At 55.0% G+C, this 26,318-nt stretch overlaps 1 protein-coding gene across 1 annotated transcript in view; it reads left to right on the top strand.

Moving 5' to 3' along the window:
• The window catches only part of col24a1 (collagen type XXIV alpha 1), a 445,996-nt gene that overhangs the window by 138,644 nt on the left and 281,034 nt on the right, over positions 1-26,318 (top strand). The window contains exons 4-6 of the mRNA XM_078219024.1: positions 1,889-1,942; positions 22,729-22,782; positions 23,703-23,756. Coding sequence (XP_078075150.1) covers positions 1,889-1,942; positions 22,729-22,782; positions 23,703-23,756 — 162 coding nt within the window. The remainder of the gene's footprint in view (positions 1-1,888; positions 1,943-22,728; positions 22,783-23,702; positions 23,757-26,318) is intronic.

Here is a 26,318-nt window from a genome sequence, read left to right as displayed (position 1 = left end):
TTTGAACTCGTATCTTCACATTATTAGTCTGGGTCCTTGGATTAACCAGTCTGGTGACATAACCACCAAGCTACCATTTCAGCCCTGCAGCCTTTTATCTCCCTCTCTCTCCGCACAGATGCTGTCGGACTTGCCGAGTGTGTCCAGCATTTTCCGATTTGATCGAAGATTGACAGCATGTGTGTTGCTGATGTTTTCTGCACAGAGCTTGTTAGAATGAATTTATATCTCAGTGAACTGGCTGTTCAGGAACAGTCTTGAGGACAGGCCCAATGGCCTCCAGCTCTGAATAAGAGTCATACAGACTCAAAGTGTTTCTCTCTTCACAAATACTGCCAAAGAATCATTCCCGCATTTTCTGTTTTGTTGTTAACATTTGAAAATTCTATCCTCGTTCATGTTCCTTTCGAACTAATAACTATGATCTATCTATGAGCTATGATCTAGTAAGCTCATAGAATCCTGAAGTGCAGAAGGAGGCCATTCAGCCCATCGGGTCTGCATTGACTCTCCGAAAGAGCATCTTAGAAATCATAGATCATAGAAACCCTACAGTGCAGAAGGAGGCCATTCGGCCCATCGAGTCTGCACCGACCACAATCCCACCCAGGCCCTACCCCCACATATTTTTACCCGCTAATCCCTCTAACCTACGCATCCCAGGACTCTAAGGGGCAATTTTTAACCTGGCCAATCAACCTAACCCGCACATCTTTGGACTGTGGGAGGAAACTGGAGCACCCGGAGTAAACCCATGCAGACACGAGGAGAATGTGCAAACTCCACACAGACAGTGACCCGAGCCGGGAATCGAACCCGGGACCCTGGAGCTGTGAAGCAGCAGTGCTAACCACTGTGCTACCGTGCTGCCCCCGAGGCTCTATCCCCATAACCCCACATATTTACCCCACTATTCCTCCTAACCTGCACATCTTTGGACACTAAGGGGAAATTTAGAATGGCCAATCTACCTAATCTGCACATCTTTGGACTGTGGGAGGAAACTGGAGCACCTGGAGGAAACCCACGCAGACATGGGGAGAATGTGCAAACTCCACGCAGACAGTCACTCTAGGTTGGAATTGAACCCGGGTCCCTGGCGCTGTGAGGCAGCAGTGCCAACCACTGTGTCACCGTGCCGCCCCATATTTGCTGTTCTTTTGCAGTTTCTGCTATTCTGTGACAAAACCATTTCAGTTTATTCATCCCCTTGATTAACTTTAGTTTATTTAGCGGGACACAACCAACCTAAATTACTGACACCCAATGAACATGCCTCTTCACCAGAGAGTGACTCGGTCCCACAGGGATTGGGCAGAATGTGGGACTCGCTCCCAAAGGGAGTGGGGAGAATGTGGGACTCGCTCCCACAGGGAGTGGGGAGAATGTGGGACTCGCTCCCACAGGGATCGGGCAGAATGTGGGACTCGCTCCCACAGGGAGCGGGGAGAATGTGGAAGTCACTCCCACAGGGAGTGTTTGAGGTGAATAATATCAATACATTTAAGGGGGAAACTGGATAAACACATGAAGGAGAAAGGGTTAGAAGGAGATGGTGATAGGGTGAGAAGGCTTAGAACCATAGAACCCCTACAGTGCGGAAGGAGGCCATTTAGCCCATCGAGTCTGCACCGACTCTCCGAAAGAGCATCTTACCAAGGCCTATTCCTGTCCACCCCCCCTCCCCCCCTCCCACCCCACCATTTCTGTAACCCTGCGCACCTAGCATGGCTAATCCACCTAGCCCACACATCTTTGGCCCTGTGTGGAGAATAAGCACCTGATTGATCAGATGGGCTGAATGGCCTGTTTCTGTGCTGTAAAACTTCATGCTTAGCAAATATAGATTTGGGGACAGATTAATTCTCTTTGTTTTTTTCCCATACAGGGTCCCCCAGGACCAACTGGAGCAACAGGGCCACCTGGGAGACGGGGAGCAAGGGTGAGTGTGAAAAATAAACCCTTTATTCTGGCCTGATTTGCTCCTTCTGTGTAATGCCTGGTGTCAGGGACAGTGTCCACCAATATAAGACAGTCACAATCGGGAGCTGAGGAGAAATGTCTTCATCCAGAGAGCAGTGAGACTGTGGAACTCACAGCACAGAGCTGGATTATAAATACGGTTTTAGACAAATCTATCAATCTAAGTCAATCTAATTGACAGTGGGTTAGCACTGCTGCCTCACAGCGCCAAGGACCTGGGTTTGATTCCCGGCTTGGGTCACTGTCTGTGTGGAGTCTGCACGTTCTCCCCGTGTCTGCGTGGGTTTCCTCCGGGTGCTCCGGTTTCCTCTCACAGTCCGAAAGACGTGCTGGTTAGGGTGCATTGGCCGTGCTAAATTCTCCCTCTGTGTACCCGAACAGGCGCCGGAGAGTGGCGACTAGGGGATTTTCACAATAACTTCATTGCAGTGTTAATGTGAACCTACTTGTGACACTAATAAATAAACTTGAAAAGCTTTAAAAAAGAAAATTGAATGTTGGCGAAATGATTGTAAGGATAGAGGGGATTGAAGAGGGGATTGAAGAGAAGGTTGAGGAGAGGGTTGAGGAGGGGGTAGTAAGTAGAGGGGGGTTGAGGAGGGGGTTTAAGAAGGGGTTGAGGAGGGGATAGTAGAGGGGATTGAAGAGGGGATTGAAGAGGGGGGTGGGATGGGGCTCATGTGGAGCAGAAACACCTGCCCGGAGCAGTTGGGACAGAGAGTCAATGGAAACATTGACACAGACACAACGGGTTTGTGTCCCACCTGCAGTGTTACAAAAAGCTGGACTGGCACTGAAAGAGTTAACCGCTGTAGCTAATGACTGAGGGCTTTATGTCAGTAAAGGTCACTCAGACAACTCTTAAGCTAGCCTTAAATGTCAGCTGGACAATGATTCTGATTATCTTTGATGCAAAGAGCCGTACGTTTAACATATTTAAAGGTCACTGTGGGGTTATTTGGATGAGGGTAAGATTACAGGATTGCCGGGTGTTCAATGAGACAGCATTCAAGTTGCAGATTAATGAGGGGATCCCTCTGAAAAACCGACTGAATAACTTTCCACCCGCATTCGGAACGAGTGAGTTTGTGTAATATTCGTGGCTAACCTGCTGGGGGGTGATGTGGGAGAAGGTCAGCATTCATTGGCAAGTTCCCCATCACCATCGCTGGCACAGTCAGCTCACAGGCTGGGAACTGTTACAAATCACTAAAGTCCAACACTGGGTCAACTCCGGGGCAGAGTGAAAGAGTGTTGACGGTCATCTACTAATCTTGAGAGGCTGAAGTTTCCTCCCAAATTTCTATGCAGTTCTTGGGATCAGGCTGGGTGTGAATTGCTGGAACTGTTCTCGAGGTTGTTGGACTGTAGCTGGCGTACTGCGTGCAGTTCTGGTTACACGAAAGATCAGATCACACCAGTATGGGTACAAAGGAAATTTACGAGGAGTGCAGATTCTTTACAGTGCAGAATGAGGCCATTCGGTCCACCAAGTCTGCACTGGCTCTCTGAGAGAGCATTCTACCCAATCCCACTCTCCTGCCTTATCCCCATAACCTTGCATTTTCTTTCTTTTCAGACAACAATCCAATTAATACCTCGATGGAACCTGCCTCCTTCCTCTCAGGATGTTCATTCCAAACTCTACTCACTCTCTGGGCGAAAAAATACTTCACATTATTTTTGCCTATTATTTTTACCTTGTGCCCTCCAGTTATTGACCCTCTCTTGAGAGGGAACAGTTTCTCACTATTTAGCCTGTCCTTACCCTTCAGGATCTTGAATATCTCTATCAAGTCTCCTCTCAGCCTTCTTTACTCCAAGGAAAACAGTCCCAATCTCTCCAACCTATCCTCGTAGCTACAGTCCTGTACTCTGCAATGTCTTCACAGCCTTCCACAAGTATGGCACCCGAACTGGACACAATCTCCAAATGAGGCCTAACTAGTGTCTTCTACAAGTTCAACATGACCTCCTAACTCTTACACTCAGTGCCCCATTAATAAAACCTAAGATACTATTAGCTGTTCTCTCAACATGCCCTGTCATCTTCAATGATTTATGTAACACTCCACCAAAGTGGAAGGGTCCCTATCACTGAGGGACGAGGGGGGGTGTACGGCCTCCCAGTGCACTGTGAGATCGGGCACCCTTCCAGAACAGTGCCCAGCCTCTCAGCAGCTGGGCTCATCGGTGTGTTTAGGAGCCCCCACCCTCTGCTCCGTACCCACATGAATCCACCACGCTCCCAGAGAAGTGACTGAGTGTGGGACGATTGCAGTTGTGGAGCACGCACTGATGGACTGGCCCTGATCGCTACGGTATTCTCAGCATTATGACACTTGTGTTTTTTGGGGGGATAATTCCACCCATTACTTCAGAGTTAGAATCATAGAATCCCTACAGTGCAGAAGGAGTCCATTCGGCCCATTGAGTCTGCACCAACAACAATCCCACCCAGGCCCTATCCCCGCAACCCCACATATTTACCCCGCTAATCCCCGAACACGAGGATCAATTTAGCATGGCCAATCCACCGAGCCTGCACATCTTTGGACTGTGGGAGGAAACTGGAGCACCCGGAGGAAACCCACGCAGACACGGGGAGAATGTGCAGACTCCACACAGACAGTGTCCCTGGCGCTGTGAGACAGCAGTGCTAACCACTGTGCCACCGTGCTGCCCCGGGTCCCTGGCTGTGAGGCAGCAGTGCTAACCACTGTGCCACCATGCCGCCCCGGGTCCCTGGCGCTGTGAGACAGCAGTGCTAACCACTGTGCCACTGTGCTGCCCCGGGTCCCTGGCGCTGTGAGGCAGCAGTGTTGACCACTGTGCCACCGTGCTGCCCCGGGTCCCTGGCGCTGTGAGGCAGCAGTGCTAACCACTGTGTCACCGTGCTGCCCCGGGTCCCTGGCGCTGTGAGGCAGCAGTGCTAACCACTGTGCCACCGTGCTGCCCCGGGTCCCTGGCGCTGTGAGGCAGCAGTGCTAACCACGGTCCCACCGTGCCGCCCCGGGTCCCTGTCGCTGTGAGGGAGCAGTGCTGACCACTGTGCCACCGTGCTGTCCTGGGTCCCTGGCGCTGTGAGGCAGCAGTGCTAACCACTGCGCCACCGTGCTGCCCCGGGTCCCTGGCACTGTGAGGCAGCAGTGCTAACCACTGTGCCACCGTGCTGCCCCGATCCCTTGTACTTCCGACCTCATTCGGTATTTCTTCATTGGTTCTTTTTTTCCACCCATCTTGTCCTTAGGATCCTTCTCAAACACCACATTCAAACATTTCTCCCTCTTTCCAATACTCCCAGCTTCACATCCAGAATTCATTAGTCAGCAGACATAACATTTTCGCATACTGATTCTCATTTGGAGACTCGTGCTGACGCTTCTGAGAAAGTTTGTAAAAACGCCTGGTCCAATCTGTTTGCAGATTCCAGGACTGATTTTGACATTGAAAGTTCCTGTGCTTCCCGGATCGCTGAATGGAATGACATGTTCCAACTCGCTTCCATTTCAGTTGCACATTGGAATGTCCTTTTTGTCATTACTCCTGTTTTTTCTGCAGTTGAGTGTAAACCTGTACTTACTACTTTCCTTTCTGTCTCAATGCATTTTCACAAGTCTCTGTTTGTTGCACAGCAGATGTTGTTAATCCCTCTCCCTTTATTCCAATCATCCCTCCAGTTCCACTGAGGATACCATCACTGGATTGGGAGAAGCTGCTGAGACAACACAGCCTTGTCCGAACGCTCTTCTGATCATTTTCCAATCACTGGGTGTGATGTTTGAGGTTTCTAATAACAAACAGGTCATCCTGCTTTTACATAGCGCCTGTCTGCACCTCACCAACGCTATTTATAATCGTACTTACTCACTGTGAAGTGTAGAAAACGCAGCAGCCAATTTTTACCCAGCAAGCTGCCCCAAACAGCAATCCGGTAGATTTGTAGAAAAGCTGCAGTGCAGAAAGAGGCCATTCTGCCCATCGTGTCTGCACTGGCGAAACAAGATATAAGACAAGCTAGCCGCTCATTTCACCCCATTTCCCAGCACCTGGTCTGTCGCCATGCAGCTTCCAGCATAGACGCAGATCCAGGAACCTTTGAATGAGTTGAGCGTTTCAGCCACGACCACCCATTTGGGCAGTGAATCCTAGACACCCACCACCCTCTGGGTGAAAAGGTCTTCCTCACGCCTCCTCTAATTCTCCCAGCAATCACCTTAAATCTATTCCCTCTGGTAATCGCCCCCTCAGCTAGGGGCAAACAAATCTTTCCTCTCTACCCTGTCTGTATCCTTCACAGTTTTCTAAACCTCAATTAGGTCACCCCCTCAGCCTCCTCTGTTCTAAGGAAAACAACCCCAGCCTATCCAATCCCTCCTCAGAGCTGCAACTTCCAAGCCCTGGCAACATTCCTGTGAATCTCCTCTGCTCTCTCTCCAGAGTAATTATGTCCTTCCTGTCCTGTGCTGATCAGAACTGTATTCAAAGCTCCAGCTGTGGCCTAACCAATGTTTTATACAATTCCATCATTATATCCCTGCTTTTATATTCAATAGCTCACCCAGTACAGAAAAGCATTCCATATGCTTTCTTGACCACCTTGTCCTGCTACTTTTGGCCTGTGGATAGACATTCCAAGTTCTCTCACTATCAGAACCTCTCTCAATATCTTTCCGTTTATTGAGAATTCCCTCACTTTTTTTTCCCTGCCCAAATGCATTACCTCACAATTTTCCACATCGAATTCCATTCGCCACTTCCCTGCCCGCTCACCCAAACCATTGATATCATTCTGGAATGGACAGCTATTCTCTCCACTTTCAAATGATGTTGATTGAGATCAGTATTAACACGGATACTCGGGATAACGCCCCTGTTCTCCTTCAAAATAGCATCATCGGATCTTTTATATTCACCTGCGATGGCAAGGCAGCAACTCCAACAATGTGGCACTTCCTCAGCACTGACCCTCTGACAGTGCGGCACTTCCTCAGTACTGACCCTCTGACAGTGCAGCACTCCCTCAGTACTGACCCTCTGACAGTGCAGCACTCCCTCAGTACTGACCCTCTGACAGTGCAGCACTCCCTCAGCACTGACCCTCTGACAGTGCAGCACTCCCTCAGTACTGACCCCCTGACAGTGCAGCATTCCCTGAGCACTGACCCTCTGACAGTGCAGCATTCCCTGAGCACTGACCCTCTGACAGTGCAACACTCCCTCAGTACTGACCCTCTGACAGTGCAGCACTCCCTCAGCACTGACCCTCTGACAGTGTGGCACTCCCTCAGTACTGACCCTCTGACAGTGCAGCACTCCCTCAGTACTGACCCTCTGACAGTGCAGCATTCCCTCAGTACTGATCCTCTGACAGTGCGGCACTCCCTCAGTACTGACCCTCTGACAGTGCAGCACTCCCTCAGTACTGACCCTCTGACAGTGCAGCACTCCCTCAGTACTGACCCTCTGACAGTGCAGCATTCCCTCAGTACTGATCCTCTGACATTGCGGCACTCCCTCAGTACTGACTCTCTGACAGTGCAGCAATCCTTCAGTACTGACCCTCTGACAGTGCGGCACTCCCTCAGTACTGACCCTCTGACAGTGCGGCACTCCCTCAGTACTGACCCTCTGACAGTGCGGCTCTCCCTCAGTACTGACCCTCTGACAGTGCAGCACTCCCTCAGTACTGACCCTCTGACAGTGCAGCACTCCCTCAGTACTGACCCTCTGACAGTGCGGCACTCCCTCAGTACTGACCCTCTGACAGTGCGGCACTCCCTCAATACTGACCCTCTGACAGTGCAGCACTCCCTCAGTACCGCACTGAGAGAGTCAGGCTGGAATATGTGCTCTGTTCTCTGGAGTAAGATTTGAATTCATGATCTGAAGATAAAACTTCTGTTGACAAATATTCTGGGGGACTGAACTGGTTGATATTGTAAAATGTTTAATTTGTGGACTGGGAAGGAACATAAATCAGACAATGTTATGTAAATAGTTTATTTAGTGGACTAAATCGACTTTAGGATATAACATTGGAGATAAATCTTGGTGTATTTATGTGTCGGGGAAGGCAGCAGTGTGACAGTAGCACCTTCCAAACCACGACCACTGCCATCGAGAAGGACAAAAACAGCAGATACCTGGGAACACCACTATCTGGTGGTTCCCCTCCAAGTTACTCACCATCCTGACTTGGAAATATATCACCGTTCCTTCACTGTCACTGGGTCAAAATCCTGAAATACCCTCCCTAACAGCACTGTGGGTGTACCTACACCTCAGGGACTGCAGCGATTCAAGAAGGCAGCTCATCACCACCTTCTGAAGGGCAGTTCGGGATGGGCAATAAATGCTGGTCCAGCCAGCGACGCCAACATCGCATAAATGAATTATAAAAAAGATGCAAAACAAATCGAGAGGGAACATTCGCGTTTATAATGTCTAGACTGAAGGAAAGAAGATTATTTCCAGGAGTGGTCCAGGAAATTAGTCTGAGGCATCTAGAATCGACTATTAGAACTCTGACCATTTAATTACAGAGCAATGTTGTGGCTTGTTGGAGGCAGTATAGATGGGGAAAGATGAATCGAGAGAGGCAATATAAACCAAATGGTACAATTTGTCAGGAACTAAGAGATGTTGGAATACACAAATCTTTGAAGGTGGCAGGAAAATTGAGAAGCTGCTGATAAAACCCCTTTGACTCTCTAAATCGATGTGAAGAAGTACAGGGAAGTAAATTATACTCTCAAAGAAGGATTAGTTTGCCCTCGGCTGTGGGATTGTGTCCAATTCTGGGCTAGACACTTTAGGAAGGATGTCCAGGCTTTGGAGAGGCTGCGGAGGAGATTTGCTAGAATGTTCCCAGAGATGAGGGACTTCAGTGAATGTGGAGAGACTGGAGAAGCTGGGATTGTTCTCCCTGCAGCAGAGAAGGTTCAGAGGAGATTTAATAGAGGAGTTCAAAATCAGGAAGAGCTTTGATGGAGTAAATCAGGAGAAAGTGTTTGCAGTGACGGGAGGGTGGGTAACCAGAGGGACACAGATTGAAGAGAATCGGGAAAAGAACCAGAGGGGGAGATGAGGGGAGTTTATTTGACGCAGTGAGTTGTTGTGATCTGGAATGTGCTGCCTGAAAGGGCGGTGGAAGCAGATTCAATAATAACTTTCAAAAGGCAATTGGAGGGATAGTTTTATTTTCAGGATTGTGGTGAAATTGCACTGTCCCCAACGCCCTGTCACTGCCCCCAACGCCCTGTCACTGTCCCCAGCGCCCCGTCACTGTCCCCAACGCCCTGTCACTGTCCCCAGCGCCCTGTCACTGCCCCCAGTGCCCTGTCACTGCCCCCAGCGCCCTGTCACTGTCCCCAACGCCCTGTCACTGTCCCCAGCGCCCTGTCACTGCCCCCAGCGCCCTGTCACTGTCCCCAACGCCCTGTCACTGCCCCCAGTGCCCTGTCACTGCCCCCAGCGCCCTGTCACTGTCCCCAACGCCCTGTCACTGTCCCCAACGCCCTGTCACTGTCCCCAGCGCCCTGTCACTGTCCCCAGCGCCCTGCCACTGTCCCCAGGCCCCTGTCACTGTCCCCAACGCCCTGTCACTGCCCCCAGCGCCCTGTCACTACCCCCAACGCCCTGTCACTGTCCCCAACGCCCTGTCACTGTCCCCAACGCCCTGTCACTGTCCCCAACGCCCTGTCACTGTCCCCAACGCCCTGTCACTGCCCCCAGTGCCCTGTCACTGTCCCCAACGCCCTGTCACTGTCCCCAACGCCCTGTCACTGTCCCCAACGCCCTGTCACTGTCCCCAACGCCCTGTCACTGTCCCCAACGCCCTGTCACTGTCCCCAACGCCCTGTCACTGTCCCCAGCGCCCCGTCACTGTCCCCAACGCCCTGTCACTGTCCCCAGCGCCCTGTCACTGCCCCCAGCCCCCTGTCACTGCCCCCAGCGCCCTGTCACTGCCCCCAGCGCCCTGTCACTGCCCCCAACGCCCCATCACTGTCCCCAACGCCCTGTCACTGTCCCCAACGCCCTGTCACTGTCCCCAGTGCCCTGTCACTGTCCCCAACGCCCTGTCACTGTCCCCAACGCCCTGTCACTGCCCCCAGCGCCCCATCACTGTCCCCAACGCCCTGTCACTGCCCCCAGTGCCCTGTCACTGTCCCCAACGCCCTGTCACTGTCCCCAACGCCCTGTCACTGCCCCCAGTGCCCTGTCACTGTCCCCAACGCCCTGTCACTGTCCCCAGCCCCCTGTCACTGTCCCCAACGCCCTGTCACTGTCCCCAACGCCCTGTCACTGTCCCCAGCGCCCTGTCACTGTCCCCAGTGCCCTGTCACTGCCCCCAGCGCCCTGTCACTACCCCCAACGCCCCATCACTGTCCCCAACGCCCTGTCACTGTCCCCAGCGCCCTGTCACTACACCCAGCCCCCTGTCACTGTCCCCAACGCCCCATCACTGTCCCCAACGCCCTGTCACTGCCCCCAACGCCCTGTCACTGCCCCCAACGCCCTGTCACTGCCCCCAGCCCCCCGTCACTGCCCCCAGCGCCCTGTCACTGCCCCCAGCCCCCTGTCACTGCACCCAGCCCCCTGTCACTGCCCCCAGTGCCCTGTCACTGCCCCCAGCGCCCTGTCACTGCCCCCAACGCCCTGTCACTGCCCCCAACGCCCTGTCACTGCCCCCAACGCCCTGTCACTGCCCCCAGCCCCCTGTCACTGCCCCCAGCGCCCTGTCACTGCCCCCAACGCCCTGTCACTGCCCCCAGCCCCCCGTCACTGCCCCCAGCGCCCTGTCACTGCCCCCAGCCCCCTGTCACTGCCCCCAGCCCCCTGTCACTGCCCCCAACCCCCTGTCACTGCCCCCAACGCCCTGTCACTGTCCCCAGTGCCCTGTCACTGTCCCCAGCGCCCTGTCACTGTCCCCAGTGCCCTGTCACTGCCCCCAGTGCCCTGTCACTGCCCCCAACGCCCCATCACTGCCCCCAACGCCCTGTCACTGTCCCCAGTGCCCTGTCACTGTCCCCAGCGCCCTGTCACTGTCCCCAGCGCCCTGTCACTGCCCCCAGCGCCCTGTCACTGCCCCCAGCGCCCTGTCACTGCCCCCAACGCCCTGTCACTGCCCCCAGCGCCCTGTCACTGCCCCCAGCCCCCTGTCACTGTCCCCAGCCCCCTGTCACTGCCCCCAGCCCCCTGTCACTGCCCCCAGCCCCCTGTCACTGCCCCCAGTGCCCTGTCACTGTCCCCAGCGCCCTGTCACTGCCCCCAGTGCCCTGTCACTGTCCCCAGCGCCCTGTCACTGCCCCCAGTGCCCTGTCACTGTCCCCAACGCCCTGTCACTGTCCCCAGCGCCCTGTCACTGCCCCCAGTGCCCTGTCACTGCCCCCAGTGCCCTGTCACTGCCCCCAATGCCCTGTCACTGTCCCCAGCGCCCTGTCACTGTCCCCAACGCCCTGTCACTGTCCCCAGCGCCCTGTCACTGTCCCCAACGCCCTGTCACTGCCCCCAGCGCCCTGTCACTGTCCCCAGCGCCCTGTCACTGTCCCCAGCGCCCTGTCACTGTCCCCAGTGCCCTGTCACTGTCCCCAGCGCCCTGTCACTGTCCCCAGTGCCCTGTCACTGCCCCCAGCGCCCTGTCACTGTCCCCAGTGCCCTGTCACTGTCCCCAACGCCCTGTCACTGTCCCCAGCGCCCTGTCACTGTCCCCAGTGCCCTGTCACTGTCCCCAGCGCCCTGTCACTGTCCCCAGTGCCCTGTCACTGTCCCCAACGCCCTGTCACTGTCCCCAGCGCCCTGTCACTGTCCCCAGCGCCCTGTCACTGTCCCCAGCGCCCTGTCACTGTCCCCAGCGCCCTGTCACTGTCCCCAACGCCCTGTCACTGCCCCCAACGCCCTGTCACTGCCCCCAGCGCCCTGTCACTGCCCCCAGCGCCCTGTCACTGCCCCCAGCGCCCTGTCACTGTCCCCAACGCCCTGTCACTGTCCCCAGCGCCCTGTCACTGTCCCCAACGCCCTGTCACTGCCCCCAGCGCCCTGTCACTGTCCCCAGTGCCCTGTCACTGCCCCCCAACGCCCTGTCACTGCCCCCAGTGCCCTGTCACTGCCCCCAGTGCCCTGTCACTGCCCCCAGCCCCCTGTCACTGCCCCCCAACGCCCTGTCACTGCCCCCAGCGCCCTGTCACTGCCCCCAGCCCCCTGTCACTGTCCCCAACGCCCTGTCACTGTCCCCAACGCCCTGTCACTGTCCCCAGCGCCCTGTCACTGTCCCCAACGCCCTGTCACTGTCCCCAACGCCCTGTCACTGTCCCCAACGCCCTGTCACTGTCCCCAACGCCCTGTCACTGTCCCCAACGCCCTGTCACTGCCCCCAACGCCCTGTCACTGTCCCCAACGCCCTGTCACTGCCCCCAACGCCCTGTCACTGTCCCCAACGCCCTGTCACTGCCCCCAGCGCCCTGTCACTGCCCCCAACGCCCTGTCACTGCCCCCAGCGCCCTGTCACTGTCCCCAACGCCCTGTCACTGCCCCCAGCGCCCTGTCACTGCCCCCAACGCCCTGTCACTGCCCCCAACGCCCTGTCACTGCCCCCCAGCCCCCTGTCACTGTCCCCAGCGCCCTGTCACTGCCCCCCAGCCCCCTGTCACTGTCCCCAGTGCCCTGTCACTGTCCCCAACGCCCTGTCACTGCCCCCAACGCCCTGTCACTGCCCCCAGTGCCCTGTCACTGCCCCCAGCCCCCTGTCACTGCCCCCAGTGCCCTGTCACTGCCCCCAGTGCCCTGTCACTGCCCCCAGCCCCCTGTCACTGCCCCCAGTGCCCTGTCACTGTCCCCAGTGCCCTGTCACTGTCCCCAGCCCCCTGTCACTGCCCCCAGTGCCCTGTCACTGCCCCCAGTGCCCTGTCACTGCCCCCAGCCCCCTGTCACTGCCCCCAGCGCCCTGTCACTGCCCCCAACGCCCTGTCACTGCCCCCAGCCCCCTGTCACTGCCCCCAGTGCCCTGTCACTGCCCCCAGTGCCCTGTCACTGCCCCCAGCCCCCTGTCACTGCCCCCAGCCCCCTGTCACTGCCCCCAGCCCCCTGTCACTGCCCCCAGCGCCCTGTCACTGTCCCCAGTGCCCTGTCACTGTCCCCAGTGCCCTGTCACTGTCCCCAGTGCCCTGTCACTGTCCCCAGCCCCCTGTCACTGCCCCCAGTGCCCTGTCACTGTCCCCAGTGCCCTGTCACTGTCCCCAGCCCCCTGTCACTGCCCCCAGCCCCCTGTCACTGCCCCCAGTGCCCTGTCACTGTCCCCAGTGCCCTGTCACTGCCCCCAGCCCCCTGTCACTGCCCCCAACGCCCTGTCACTGCCCCCAGCCCCCTGTCACTGTCCCCAGTGCCCTGTCACTGTCCCCAACGCCCTGTCACTGTCCCCAACGCCCTGTCACTGCCCCCAGTGCCCTGTCACTGCCCCCAGCGCCCTGTCACTGTCCCCAACGCCCTGTCACTGCCCCCAGCGCCCTGTCACTGTCCCCAACGCCCTGTCACTGCCCCCAGCGCCCTGTCACTGTCCCCAGCCCCCTGTCACTGTCCCCAGTGCCCTGTCACTGCCCCCAGCCCCCTGTCACTGCCCCCAGCCCCCTGTCACTGCCCCCAGCCCCCTGTCACTGTCCCCAGTGCCCTGTCACTGTCCCCAACGCCCTGTCACTGCCCCCAGCCCCCTGTCACTGTCCCCAGCCCCCTGTCACTGTCCCCAACGCCCTGTCACTGTCCCCAGTGCCCTGTCACTGCCCCCCAGCCCCCTGTCACTGCCCCCAACGCCCTGTCACTGTCCCCAGCGCCCTGTCACTGTCCCCAACGCCCTGTCACTGTCCCCAGCGCCCTGTCACTGTCCCCAGTGCCCTGTCACTGTCCCCAACGCCCTGTCACTGTCCCCAACCCCCTGTCACTGTCCCCAACGCCCTGTCACTGTCCCCAACCCCCTGTCACTGTCCCCAGCGCCCTGTCACTGTCCCCAACGCCCTGTCACTGTCCCCAGCGCCCTGTCACTGTCCCCAGTGCCCTGTCACTGCCCCCAACGCCCTGTCACTGTCCCCAACGCCCTGTCACTGCCCCCAACGCCCTGTCACTGCCCCCAGTGCCCTGTCACTGTCCCCAGCGCCCTGTCACTGCCCCCAGTGCCCTGTCACTGCCCCCAGTGCCCTGTCACTGCCCCCAACGCCCTGTCACTGCCCCCAACGCCCTGTCACTGCCCCCAGTGCCCTGTCACTGCCCCCAGCCCCCTGTCACTGCCCCCAACGCCCTGTCACTGCCCCCAACGCCCTGTCACTGCCCCCAGTGCCCTGTCACTGCCCCCAGCCCCCTGTCACTGTCCCCAGTGCCCTGTCACTGCCCCCAACGCCCTGTCACTGCCCCCAGCGCCCTGTCACTGCCCCCAGTGCCCTGTCACTGCCCCCAGTGCCCTGTCACTGTCCCCAGCGCCCTGTCACTGTCCCCAGCGCCCTGTCACTGCCCCCAACGCCCTGTCACTGTCCCCAACGCCCTGTCACTGCCCCCAACGCCCTGTCACTGTCCCCAGCGCCCTGTCACTGTCCCCAGCGCCCTGTCACTGCCCCCAACCCCCTGTCACTGCCCCCAGTGCCCTGTCACTGTCCCCAACGCCCTGTCACTGCCCCCAGCCCCCTGTCACTGTCCCCAGTGCCCTGTCACTGCCCCCAGCCCCCTGTCACTGCCCCCAGTGCCCTGTCACTGCCCCCAGTGCCCTGTCACTGTCCCCAGCGCCCTGTCACTGTCCCCAGTGCCCTGTCACTGCCCCCAGTGCCCTGTCACTGCCCCCAGCCCCCTGTCACTGCCCCCAGCCCCCTGTCACTGCCCCCAGCCCCCTGTCACTGCCCCCAGCGCCCTGTCACTGTCCCCAGTGCCCTGTCACTGTCCCCAGTGCCCTGTCACTGTCCCCAGTGCCCTGTCACTGTCCCCAGCCCCCTGTCACTGCCCCCAGTGCCCTGTCACTGTCCCCAGTGCCCTGTCACTGCCCCCAGCCCCCTGTCACTGTCCCCAGTGCCCTGTCACTGTCCCCAACGCCCTGTCACTGTCCCCAACGCCCTGTCACTGCCCCCAGTGCCCTGTCACTGCCCCCAGCGCCCTGTCACTGTCCCCAGCCCCCTGTCACTGCCCCCAGCCCCCTGTCATTGTCCCCAGTGCCCTGTCACTGCCCCCAGCCCCCTGTCACTGCCCCCAGCCCCCTGTCACTGTCCCCAGTGCCCTGTCACTGTCCCCAACGCCCTGTCACTGCCCCCAGCCCCCTGTCACTGCCCCCCAGCCCCCTGTCACTGTCCCCAGTGCCCTGTCACTGTCCCCAACGCCCTGTCACTGCCCCCAGCCCCCTGTCACTGTCCCCAACGCCCTGTCACTGTCCCCAGCGCCCTGTCACTGTCCCCAACGCCCTGTCACTGTCCCCAGCGCCCTGTCACTGTCCCCAGTGCCCTGTCACTGTCCCCAACGCCCTGTCACTGTCCCCAACGCCCTGTCACTGTCCCCAACCCCCTGTCACTGTCCCCAACGCCCTGTCACTGTCCCCAACCCCCTGTCACTGCCCCCAGTGCCCTGTCACTGCCCCCAGCGCCCTGTCACTGTCCCCAGCGCCCTGTCACTGCCCCCAGTGCCCTGTCACTGCCCCCAACGCCCTGTCACTGCCCCCAACGCCCTGTCACTGTCCCCAACGCCCTGTCACTGTCCCCAGCGCCCTGTCACTGCCCCCAGTGCCCTGTCACTGCCCCCAACGCCCTGTCACTGTCCCCAACGCCCTGTCACTGCCCCCAACGCCCTGTCACTGCCCCCAGTGCCCTGTCACTGTCCCCAGCGCCCTGTCACTGCCCCCAGTGCCCTGTCACTGCCCCCAGTGCCCTGTCACTGCCCCCAACGCCCTGTCACTGCCCCCAACGCCCTGTCACTGTCCCCAGTGCCCTGTCACTGCCCCCAGCCCCCTGTCACTGTCCCCAGTGCCCTGTCACTGCCCCCAACGCCCTGTCACTGCCCCCAGCGCCCTGTCACTGCCCCCAGTGCCCTGTCACTGCCCCCAGTGCCCTGTCACTGTCCCCAGCGCCCTGTCACTGTCCCCAACGCCCTGTCACTGCCCCCAACGCCCTGTCACTGCCCCCAACGCCCTGTCACTGTCCCCAACGCCCTGTCACTGCCCCCAACGCCCTGTCACTGTCCCCAGCGCCCTGTCACTGTCCCCAGCGCCCTGTCACTGCCCCCAACCCCCTGTCACTGCCCCCAGTGCCCTGTCACTGTCCCCAACGCCCTGTCACTGCCCCCAGCCCCCTGTCACTGTCCCCAGTGCCCTGTCACTGCCCCCAACCCCCTGTCACTGCCCCCAGTGCCCTGTCACTGCCCCCAGCGCCCTGTCACTGCCCCCAGTGCCCTGTCACTGCCCCCAGTGCCCTGTCACTGTCCCCAGCGCCCTGTCACTGTCCCCAACGCCCTGTCACTGCCCCCAACGCCCTGTCACTGCCCCCAACGCCCTGTCACTGTCCCCAACGCCCTGTCACTGCCCCCAACGCCCTGTCACTGTCCCCAGCGCCCTGTCACTGTCCCCAGCGCCCTGTCACTGCCCCCAACCCCCTGTCACTGCCCCCAGTGCCCTGTCACTGTCCCCAACGCCCTGTCACTGCCCCCAGCCCCCTGTCACTGTCCCCAGTGCCCTGTCACTGCCCCCAGCCCCCTGTCACTGCCCCCAGTGCCCTGTCACTGCCCCCAGTGCCCTGTCACTGTCCCCAGCGCCCTGTCACTGTCCCCAGTGCCCTGTCACTGCCCCCAGCCCCCTGTCACTGTCCCCAGTGCCCTGTCACTGCCCCCAGCCCCCTGTCACTGCCCCCAGCCCCCTGTCACTGTCCCCAGTGCCCTGTCACTGCCCCCAGCCCCCTGTCACTGTCCCCAGTGCCCTGTCACTGCCCCCAGCCCCCTGTCACTGTCCCCAGTGCCCTGTCACTGCCCCCAGCCCCCTGTCACTGTCCCCAGTGCCCTGTCACTGCCCCCAGTGCCCTGTCACTGCCCCCAGCCCCCTGTCACTGTCCCCAGTGCCCTGTCACTGTCCCCAGTGCCCTGTCACTGCCCCCAGCCCCCTGTCACTGTCCCCAGTGCCCTGTCACTGTCCCCAGTGCCCTGTCACTGTCCCCAGTGCCCTGTCACTGCCCCCAGCGCCCTGTCACTGCCCCCAGCCCCCTGTCACTGTCCCCAGTGCCCTGTCACTGTCCCCAGCGCCCTGTCACTGCCCCCAGCGCCCTGTCACTGCCCCCAGCGCCCTGTCACTGCCCCCAGCGCCCTGTCACTGCCCCCAGCGCCCTGTCACTGCCCCCAGCGCCCTGTCACTGCCCCCAGCGCCCTGTCACTGCCCCCAGTGCCCTGTCACTGCCCCCAGCGCCCTGACACTGCCCCCAGCGCCCTGTCACTGCCCCCAACGCCCTGTCACTGTCCCCAACGCCCTGTCACTGCCCCCAACGCCCTGTCACTGCCCCCAGCGCCCTGTCACTGCCCCCAACGCCCTGTCACTGTCCCCAACGCCCTGTCACTGCCCCCAACGCCCTGTCACTGTCCCCAGCGCCCTGTCACTGTCCCCAGTGCCCTGTCACTGCCCCCAACCCCCTGTCACTGCCCCCAGTGCCCTGTCACTGTCCCCAACGCCCTGTCACTGCCCCCAGCCCCCTGTCACTGTCCCCAGCCCCCTGTCACTGCCCCCAACGCCCTGTCACTGTCCCCAACGCCCTGTCACTGCCCCCAGCGCCCTGTCACTGTCCCCAACGCCCTGTCACTGTCCCCAACGCCCTGTCACTGCCCCCAGCGCCCTGTCACTGTCCCCAACGCCCTGTCACTGTCCCCAACGCCCTGTCACTGCCCCCAACGCCCTGTCACTGCCCCCAGTGCTCTGTCACTGCCCCCAGTGCCCTGTCACTGCCCCCAGCGCCCTGTCACTGCCCCCAGTGCCCTGTCACTGCCCCCAGCCCCCTGTCACTGCCCCCAGCCCCCTGTCACTGCCCCCAGCCCCCTGTCACTGTCCCCAGCCCCCTGTCACTGCCCCCAGCCCCCTGTCACTGTCCCCAGCCCCCTGTCACTGTCCCCAACGCCCTGTCACTGCCCCCAGCGCCCTGTCACTGACCCCAGCGCCCTGGCAGGTCCATCCTGACAGAGATGAGGTGAAGCTATGTCTCTCAGAGGGTTGTGCCACTCTGGGACTCTCTGCCTCTGTAGGGAATATTTTTCAGGTGACAATAAGTAGATTCTTGTTGGGTAAATGAATCAAAGTTTGATGGGAATGTGGAATTCGAAACAGGAACAAATCAGCCATGACCTTATTGAATGGCAGAGCAGCTCAAAGGGCGGAATGGCCGACTCCTCCTGTTTTGTGTGTTCACCTGTATGTTTGTTACTCTAGGTGATGGCTGGAGGTTTAAGCGTTGATTCACCAGCACTTTGGGTGTCAGCTTAACATTAGCGTCAGTTATCTGTTGTTCATTTGTCTGTTTTTTACCGATGTTTTCAGTTGAGCAGGGTCTCACTGGCCAGTGGATAGCTTCCACTGGCCAATGAGACAGTGGCTAGCTTGCTGTGCCTGAGCCAGAGGCTAAGGGTTGGAGTCCCACCCCAGGACTTGATGGCCAAGGAAGGAGAGTCCATAACGCAGGCAAACGTGAATGTAGCCCAATCCATCAGGCAAACCAGCCTCCCATCCATTGACTCTGTCTACACTTCCCGCTGCCTCGGGAAAAGCAGCCAGCATAATTAAGGACCCCACGCACCCCGGACATTCTTTCTTCCACCTTCTTCCGTCGGGAAAAAGATACAAAAATCTGAGGTCACGTACCAACCGACTCAAGAACAGCTTCTTCCCTGCTGCTGTCAGACTTTTGAATGGACCCACCTCGCATTAAGTTGATCTTTCTCTACACCCTAGCTATGAATGTAACACTACATTCTGCACTCTCTCGTTTCCTTCTCTATGAACGGTATGCTTTGTCTGTATAGCGCGCAAGAAACAATACTTACCACTGTATGTTAATACACGTGACAATAATAAATCAAATCAAATCTAACAGTTGAGTGTCAACCTGTAAATGTGTTCAACCCCTGCCAGTGGCTGGCCGCGAGAGTGGGAGAGATTCCTGGTCAGCTGGGTGATGGAAAGAACATTGGCACCGCCGCCATCACTGTCCCTAACTCTAGACCATGTATAAGTGGATGTGGCCACAGCCACTCGGACTCCCCGGGTGACGGCTGGTGTGTCTGTCATGTTGGAGCCTTGGGTTTCATCCCCTGTGGATTTGGAATCTGCCTTGACAGGAAGGTTGGGTTCATGGACGTACATCTGGTTTGCAATTATTCAATCTGATCTTCTTTCAGCTGTTTTATTTACCGCTGGAGTCTCTCAATTATCCATCAGAGTTGGAAAAGCTGAACAAAACGTTCTGTGAGACTTAAAGGACTGTAAATTATCGAGAACTGTATCAATTCCAAATGTAACGTCTTTTTTTTAATTGGTCAATGTCGTCATTGTAAAATGTTAACATGATACTGCCACTCATCAAACTGTGTATTTCACATCTCCAGGGGATACCCGGAACACATGGGAATCCAGGACTGCCAGGAACATCAGGCTCAAAGGTAGATGCGACTGTGAGGCAATTAATCTGTGTCACTAACCGACCGCTTTCCATATGCAGGGACGCTTTGAACTATCCCAGCCGTCTTAAACCATTAAATCATTATCTGCGGTGATTGACTGCAGCCATATGTGAATCGAACTCAGGCCCTGGGCAAAAAACGAGACTCTTTCTTCCTGAAATGTGACTGTTTGTCCCAGACTGGCATTACGGGCGGCACGGTAACACAGTGGTTAGCACTGCTGCTTCACAGCTCCAGGGTCCCAGGTTCGATTCCCGGCTCGGGTCACTGTCTGTGTGGAGTTTGCACATTCTCCTTGTGTCTGCGTGTGTTTCCTCCGGGTGCTCCGGTTTCCTCCCACAGTCCAAAGATGTGCGGGTTAGGTTGATTGGCCAGGTTAAAAATTGCCCCTTAGAGTCCTGAGATGCGTAGGTTAGAGGGATTAGCGGGTAAATATGTGGGGGTAGGGCCTGGGTGGGATTGTGGTCGTTGCAGACTCGATGGGCCGAATGGCCTCCTTCTGCACTGTAGGGTTTCTATGGTTTCTATGATGATTTCTATGATTACAAACCAAGAATGGCGAAACAAAAAGCAAAACCTTTGGCCCATTAGCAAATTAGACTCCCTACTTTGGTTCCACAACCTGCGATTAGTGTTTCCAGTCATGGCTCAATGGATAACATGTTTGTGTATCAAGGTTTGTGGGCTCAAGTTCCACTCCAGACACTTTTACCAACATCTCGCTGCCGGTGGGATCTTACAGTCCTGCCGATGGTGCAGCTCTGCCGTGGGTTCCCTGATGGCGAGGGGTGCGTTCAGTGGGAAGCAGTGTTAACAACGGTGGGACCATAAGATTCCGCCAGGGGAAGCAGAGCATTGCCTCCTGCCGTAGATAAGGGTAAACACAGTGAGAAGTCTAACAACACTAGGTTAAAGTCCAACAGGTTTATTTGGTAGCAAATGCCACTAGCTTTCGGAGCGTCCCACTCCACTTGACGAAGGAGCAGCAGGCTCCAAAAGCTCGTGGCATTTGCCACCAAATAAACCTGTTGGACTTTAACCTGGTGTTGTTAGACTTCTTACTGTGTTTACCCCAGTCCAACGCTGGCATCTCCACAGATGAGGGTCTCTAGAGGTAACGGTGCAGGAATGGGAAAATAAACCATTGATGGTGATTTATCTGCCTATTGGTAGATGGATAAGAATGGAACCAGGTGAGACCATCTCCACCCACCTGAACAACAAGTGGGAAATGGACAGATTGGCCATTTTCAAGTTCCAGTTATCAAACATCTGCTGATTCACACAAAAGAAAACATCCCTTGACAATCTAGTTCCTCGCGCTAACTCAGTTTCCAGAAGGTCAGACACAGAGAAAACAAGCCTCCAGCCAAATACATTTTTCTACTGAGGGTCAATTATCATTTCACCAATTGTAACATTCCCAAATAAAAGGGAGTTAGAAAAGTTAATTCCACTTACAAACAAATTCTTTCACAAGCCAACAATTAAAAGTTATTGAATAATTGCAATAAATACATATACTCCAACTCTAGAGGATTAAATAAAAGATGAACACTTATCCAGAACAAGAGTATTCCTGAGGAACCCCATTTCATTCATCACCAACTCATTTCCTTCCAGCAGGCGCTGAACCCTGATTTTTATAGCTCAGTGACACAACGGATTATCTGCTGTCCCCGTCATAACTGCCAAGAAAAAGCAATAGGTCTGAGAATTGGGAGCAGTTTAAAATTCAGCAAAGGAGGATTGATTACCTAGAATGAGGCTTGAACGCAGAGCCTCCAGTCAGCGATGCACCACCACTCGTGGCCAAGATCGTCTGTTCAACAATCAAGATGGGTAAAAGCAAAATACTGCAGATGCTGGAATCTGAAACAAAACCAGAAAATGCTGGAAAACCTCAGCAGGTCTGACAGCATCTGTGGAGAGAGAATAGAGCCAACATTTTGAGTCTCGATGACTCTTTGGAAGAGTCATAGAGTCAGAGAGACTTACAGCATGGAAACAAGCCCTTCGGCCCAATTTGTCCATGCCAGCCAGTTTTTACCACTAAGCTAGTCCCAATTGCCCCCATTTGGCCCATATCCCTCTGTACCCATCTGACCCATGTAACTGTCTAAACGCTTTTTAAAAGATAAAATTGTACCCGTCGCTTATATTGCCTCTCGTAGCTCATTCCAGACACCACCCTTTGAATAAAAACAATTGCCCCTCTGGACCCTTTTGTATCTCTCCCCTCTCACCTTAAACCTATGCCCTCTAGTTTTAAACTCCCCTACCTTTGGGAAAAGATATTGACTATCTGTCTGATCTATGCCCCTCATTATTTTATAGACCTCTATAAGATCACCCCTCAGCCTCCTACGCCCCAGGTCTATCCAGCCTCTCCTTATAACTCAAACCATCAAGTCCCGGTAGCATCCGAGTAAATCTTTTCTGCACTCTTTCTAGTTTAATAATATCCTTTCTGTAATAGGATGACCAGAACTGCACACAATATTCCAAGTGTGGCCTTACCAATGTCTTGTACAACTTCAACAAGAATTAAGAGAATTAAGAAAGAAGATTTGTTTTAAAATGACTTTCTTACTTTCTGCTAACTGCTCCAAAAACAGAACCCTTAATATTTAAAGATCGTGTGTGAGTAATCGCAAAACATTTTCCTCCAGTTTGATGGCTAAACTTAATTCGAATTGAATTGAAACAAAACCCTCTGTGGGTGTAGAATGGGCTACACGGTGACTGAATATTTCCATTCTGGAAGTGGCTTTCCATTTGTGGATTTGAACTTAATTCACCAATGAAAAAAAAACTATCAAAGGTTGATAAGTTTTCCCAATTCAGTGGTAAGAACTCAATAAGTAAGTTTTCCATTTAACAGTTATCCGGCGAAGTCCTACAAATCAGGCAGTTGTGTTATATTGATTGCAGTAAATGAGAATTCTTTCCAGTTATTTCTATAACAGTGTTTTTTTAAAATCTCTGATCATCTGCATTGTTCAGTATTGTTTCTGATAAGTCATGGCGAGTTGACTTGTCTGTATTTTGTTTATGTTGGTGTGTACATAATTCCTACATTAGGGTCCAAAAGGAGAACCAGGCTTATTCCCCACTAAAGCACCACGTGGAGAACAGGTAACTTAGACTGGGTTGTCATCCATGTGCTGTCCCATTGGGAGTGTTACGTCTTCCAGTGTCTGTGCTGCCATTTCATCCCCATCTCTGTTGGTCATCTGCATGGTCCGCTTTGTTAGCTCAGCATCACTCCTTCCTGAGGAGAGTGTGTCACCGAAGGAGTGAGGGCTCCAGAACCTGGTCGACGTGCATGATAACAACACTGGGGTGTGGTTTTGCAAAGATTTGCCGGTGCAGTGCATGCGTTGTTTCGATGTCTGTGCTCCATCTGTTTCTGTTTCACGTGGGTTTGGTTTTGCACGGGGATTGGGTGGATCATTGTTAGCTTTCCATGTCCTTGTTGCATGTGGCGCTGGATCTGAATGAATGTTTCTGTTTGTAAAAGCCCGTTTGGGAGCAGAGCGTGTTTTCAATGTTAGCCAATCAAGCCAGGGGAAATCACTTTAAAATGGATCAGGGCCAGCTGTTGAGAAGTTTGGGATAGGAGAGGCCATTCAGCCCCTCAAACCTATCCCATCATACCTCAGCTTCATTTACCCACCTGTGGTGATTGTCCCTTTGATGGCAACGCAACAGAGTGAGGGTCATCTGGTCTGAGTGACCAATCGGGACTCAGAGGGGGTGAATCACCCTGGGGGAGGAGTTCTCTTAGGCAGAGACATTCCAGAACTATCTGCGGACATGCCGCTGCTCTCGTAGATCCTTGTAAATAAATCCTTGTCGAGTTATCCAATTAGCCTCACTCCCCCTGCCTTATCCCTCTCACTTTGTCACTTCTTCCCCTGTAAACTCTTTGAATTCTGAAATATTGAGAAATTCCACACAGAATGATGAGAGGTATTTGCAGAGTTCCTTTGTCTTCATCTAAAATGTGTGGTTTTCTGTCTTGTGTCTGACCTTGTGAATGTTCTCTCACACAGGGTGATCCAGGTCCCACTGGTCCAGTCGGTCTGCCAGGTCCCCCAGGTGAAAAGGTAAAACAGTTGTCCTGTTCTCCGCTCCTGTGGGATTCTCACTGAGATTGAAGGGAAATGGATGAGGGGAGGCAGTGGCACAGTGGGATTGTCAGTGATTTTAGTAATCCAGCGACCCGGGGTAAGATCTGAGACCTGAGTTCAAATCCCCCCCATGGCAGAAGGTGAAATTTGAATTTCAAATTGAATTGAATTTGATTAAAATCTGGAAGCCATTGTCAATTGTGGTAAAAACCCATCTGGTTCACTAATCGGAAAGGAGTCTTTACCCGGTCTGGCCTACATGTGACTCCAGATTCACATCAATGTGGTTGCCTCTGAATTGACTCAACCAGTGGCACACATCCTGCCAAATGAATTTTTAAAAAGTCAGAGTGCCGGATGGTTTGAGTCCGGGCTTGTGCTGAATTTTAATAGCTTGAAGCAGAAACTCAGCAGGTGATTTTAATATACACGGGAACATCACATTTAATCATTGCTGGTCACCTGGTCTAACATTTCCTTATGTCGCCCAGTGACAAATATTCTCTGAAATCGCTCTTCCGAAACACCTTGGCATGTTTTACTATGTTGAAGGTGCTATATGAATGCAAGTAAGAATTGTTATCATTATCATTAACCAGTGATAAGGGAAGTGGTTGTCACTTATTCAGCAACTTCACCCCTTGCGAGTGCCAACCGGGTCACAATGGGCAGCACGGTGGCACAGTGGGTTAGCACTGCTGCTTCACAACGCCAGGGACCCGGGTTCAATTCCAGCCTCGGGTCACTGTCTATGTGGAGTCTGCACCTTCTCCCCGTGTCTGCGTGGGTTTCCTCCGGGTGCTCCGGTTTCCTCCCACGGTCCAATGATGTGTGGGGTAGGTGGGTTGGCCACGCTAAATTGCCCCTCAGTCTCTCAAGATGTGCAGGTTAGGGGGATTGGTGGGGTAGATATGTTGGGTTATGGGGATGGGTTCGGGTAAGATGCTCTGTCGAAGATTCGGTGAGGCAGCCATGCTAACCACTGTGCCGGCGTGCCCACCGGATCTGAAGTCTCTCCTTCAGGTTTTACACTGGGACCGCATGCAGCAGATCCAGTTACAGAACCTTATATCAACAGAGCTGGAATACAGGGCAGTGGAGTTTTAGCTACAGCTGTGCAAAGCCATGAACAGACCACATCTGGAGTACGGTGCACAGTGCTGGCACCATGCTTTGCCTTGGATAGAGTGCTGGGATTAGAGATCAGGGTCACCAACTTCAGACAGTCACTAATGAACCCAGCGGGGAATTCAGGGAAAACCTCTTCAATCAGAGAGTAGTGAGAATGAACGGTAAACATACAAATCAGAATAGAAAAGTAACATTTATTTATTAGCCACGAGTAGGCTTACATTCACACTGTAGTGAAGTTACTGTGAAAATCCCCGAGTCACCACACTCCGGCCCCTGTTCGGGTACACTGAGGGAGAATTTAGCACGGCCAAAGCACCTAACCACCATGTCTTTCGGACTGTGGGAGGAAACCGGAGCACCCGGAGGAAACCCGCACAGACACCGAGGAGAATGTGCAAACTCCTCACAGACAGTGACCCAACCCGGGAATCGAACCCTGGTCCCTGGAGCAGTGAGGAAGCAGTAGTAACCCACTGTGCCACCGTGCCGCCCCCAGAAGGACATGGTGGCAGGATGAGGTGAAGATGGGTTAGGGAGAAAAGTTTTCTGGAACATTAATGCCAGTATCAACAAGTTGGGCTGAATGGCCTGATTCTGTGCTGTATATTCTATGTAATTCATTGTAACATATTTCAACCACCTGTACGGATCACATGCAGAGTTGCTGTGTCCCTGAGTCACACTGACACAGCCGGAGGATTGGAATCAGACTTATTTCAATTAATTTTTCCATCAAATAATGAAAGATGTCGGCTTTCTCTCATCTATCCTGCCTTGCAGTGATGCTTGTCATATTACCTGCATTTTGTTTAAATTGGCATTATTTTTAATCTTTTCCTAATTTATTTTGATTCTGTACAATTCTTGCCATGTTTCATCAGGTTTGATGGTTGGTTTCTGTTGCCTGAGGGAGTGGAGGTGTGAGAGATCCTGTGTGTGCTTAGCCCTGTTTGCTTCAGTCTATGTAAAGACTTCATTTTAAGATATTTCTGCCGATACAATTACATTTAAATGCTAGACTGTCAGGTTAACTAACACTGCTAACTTGACTACATTTTAAAATCTCAGAAGGCATGCTGGGTTAGCTAAAAAATTGACCGCATTCCTAAAGGGTACACAATGCGGGCAAAACAAGCTTTTCATAACAGCAGCTGCAAGACTTGTTTTTCTCGACAGAGGCAGCCTGCGAAGGACATTTACAATAACGAGATAAGGATTGAGATATATTGTGGATTTTAATGTGTGTTTTCAGTTCAATTTCAAGTCTTGTTCAAGTTCAGTTCAGGGAATGGTTTAGCAGCCAGCCTCACTTTCTTTTCACTTTTGTCGTGTTAACTTTCTTAAGTTCTGTTCAATGAAAGAAATTCATTTTAAATTTTGTGCCAGTGCTGTCCCCTCATCTGT

Source organism: Mustelus asterias, chromosome 8 (assembly GCF_964213995.1).
Source record: "Mustelus asterias chromosome 8, sMusAst1.hap1.1, whole genome shotgun sequence".
NCBI classification, from domain to species: Eukaryota; Metazoa; Chordata; class Chondrichthyes; order Carcharhiniformes; family Triakidae; genus Mustelus; species Mustelus asterias.
Note: the sequence above shows the minus strand (reverse complement) of the source record. Positions and strands in the feature narration are given on the sequence as shown.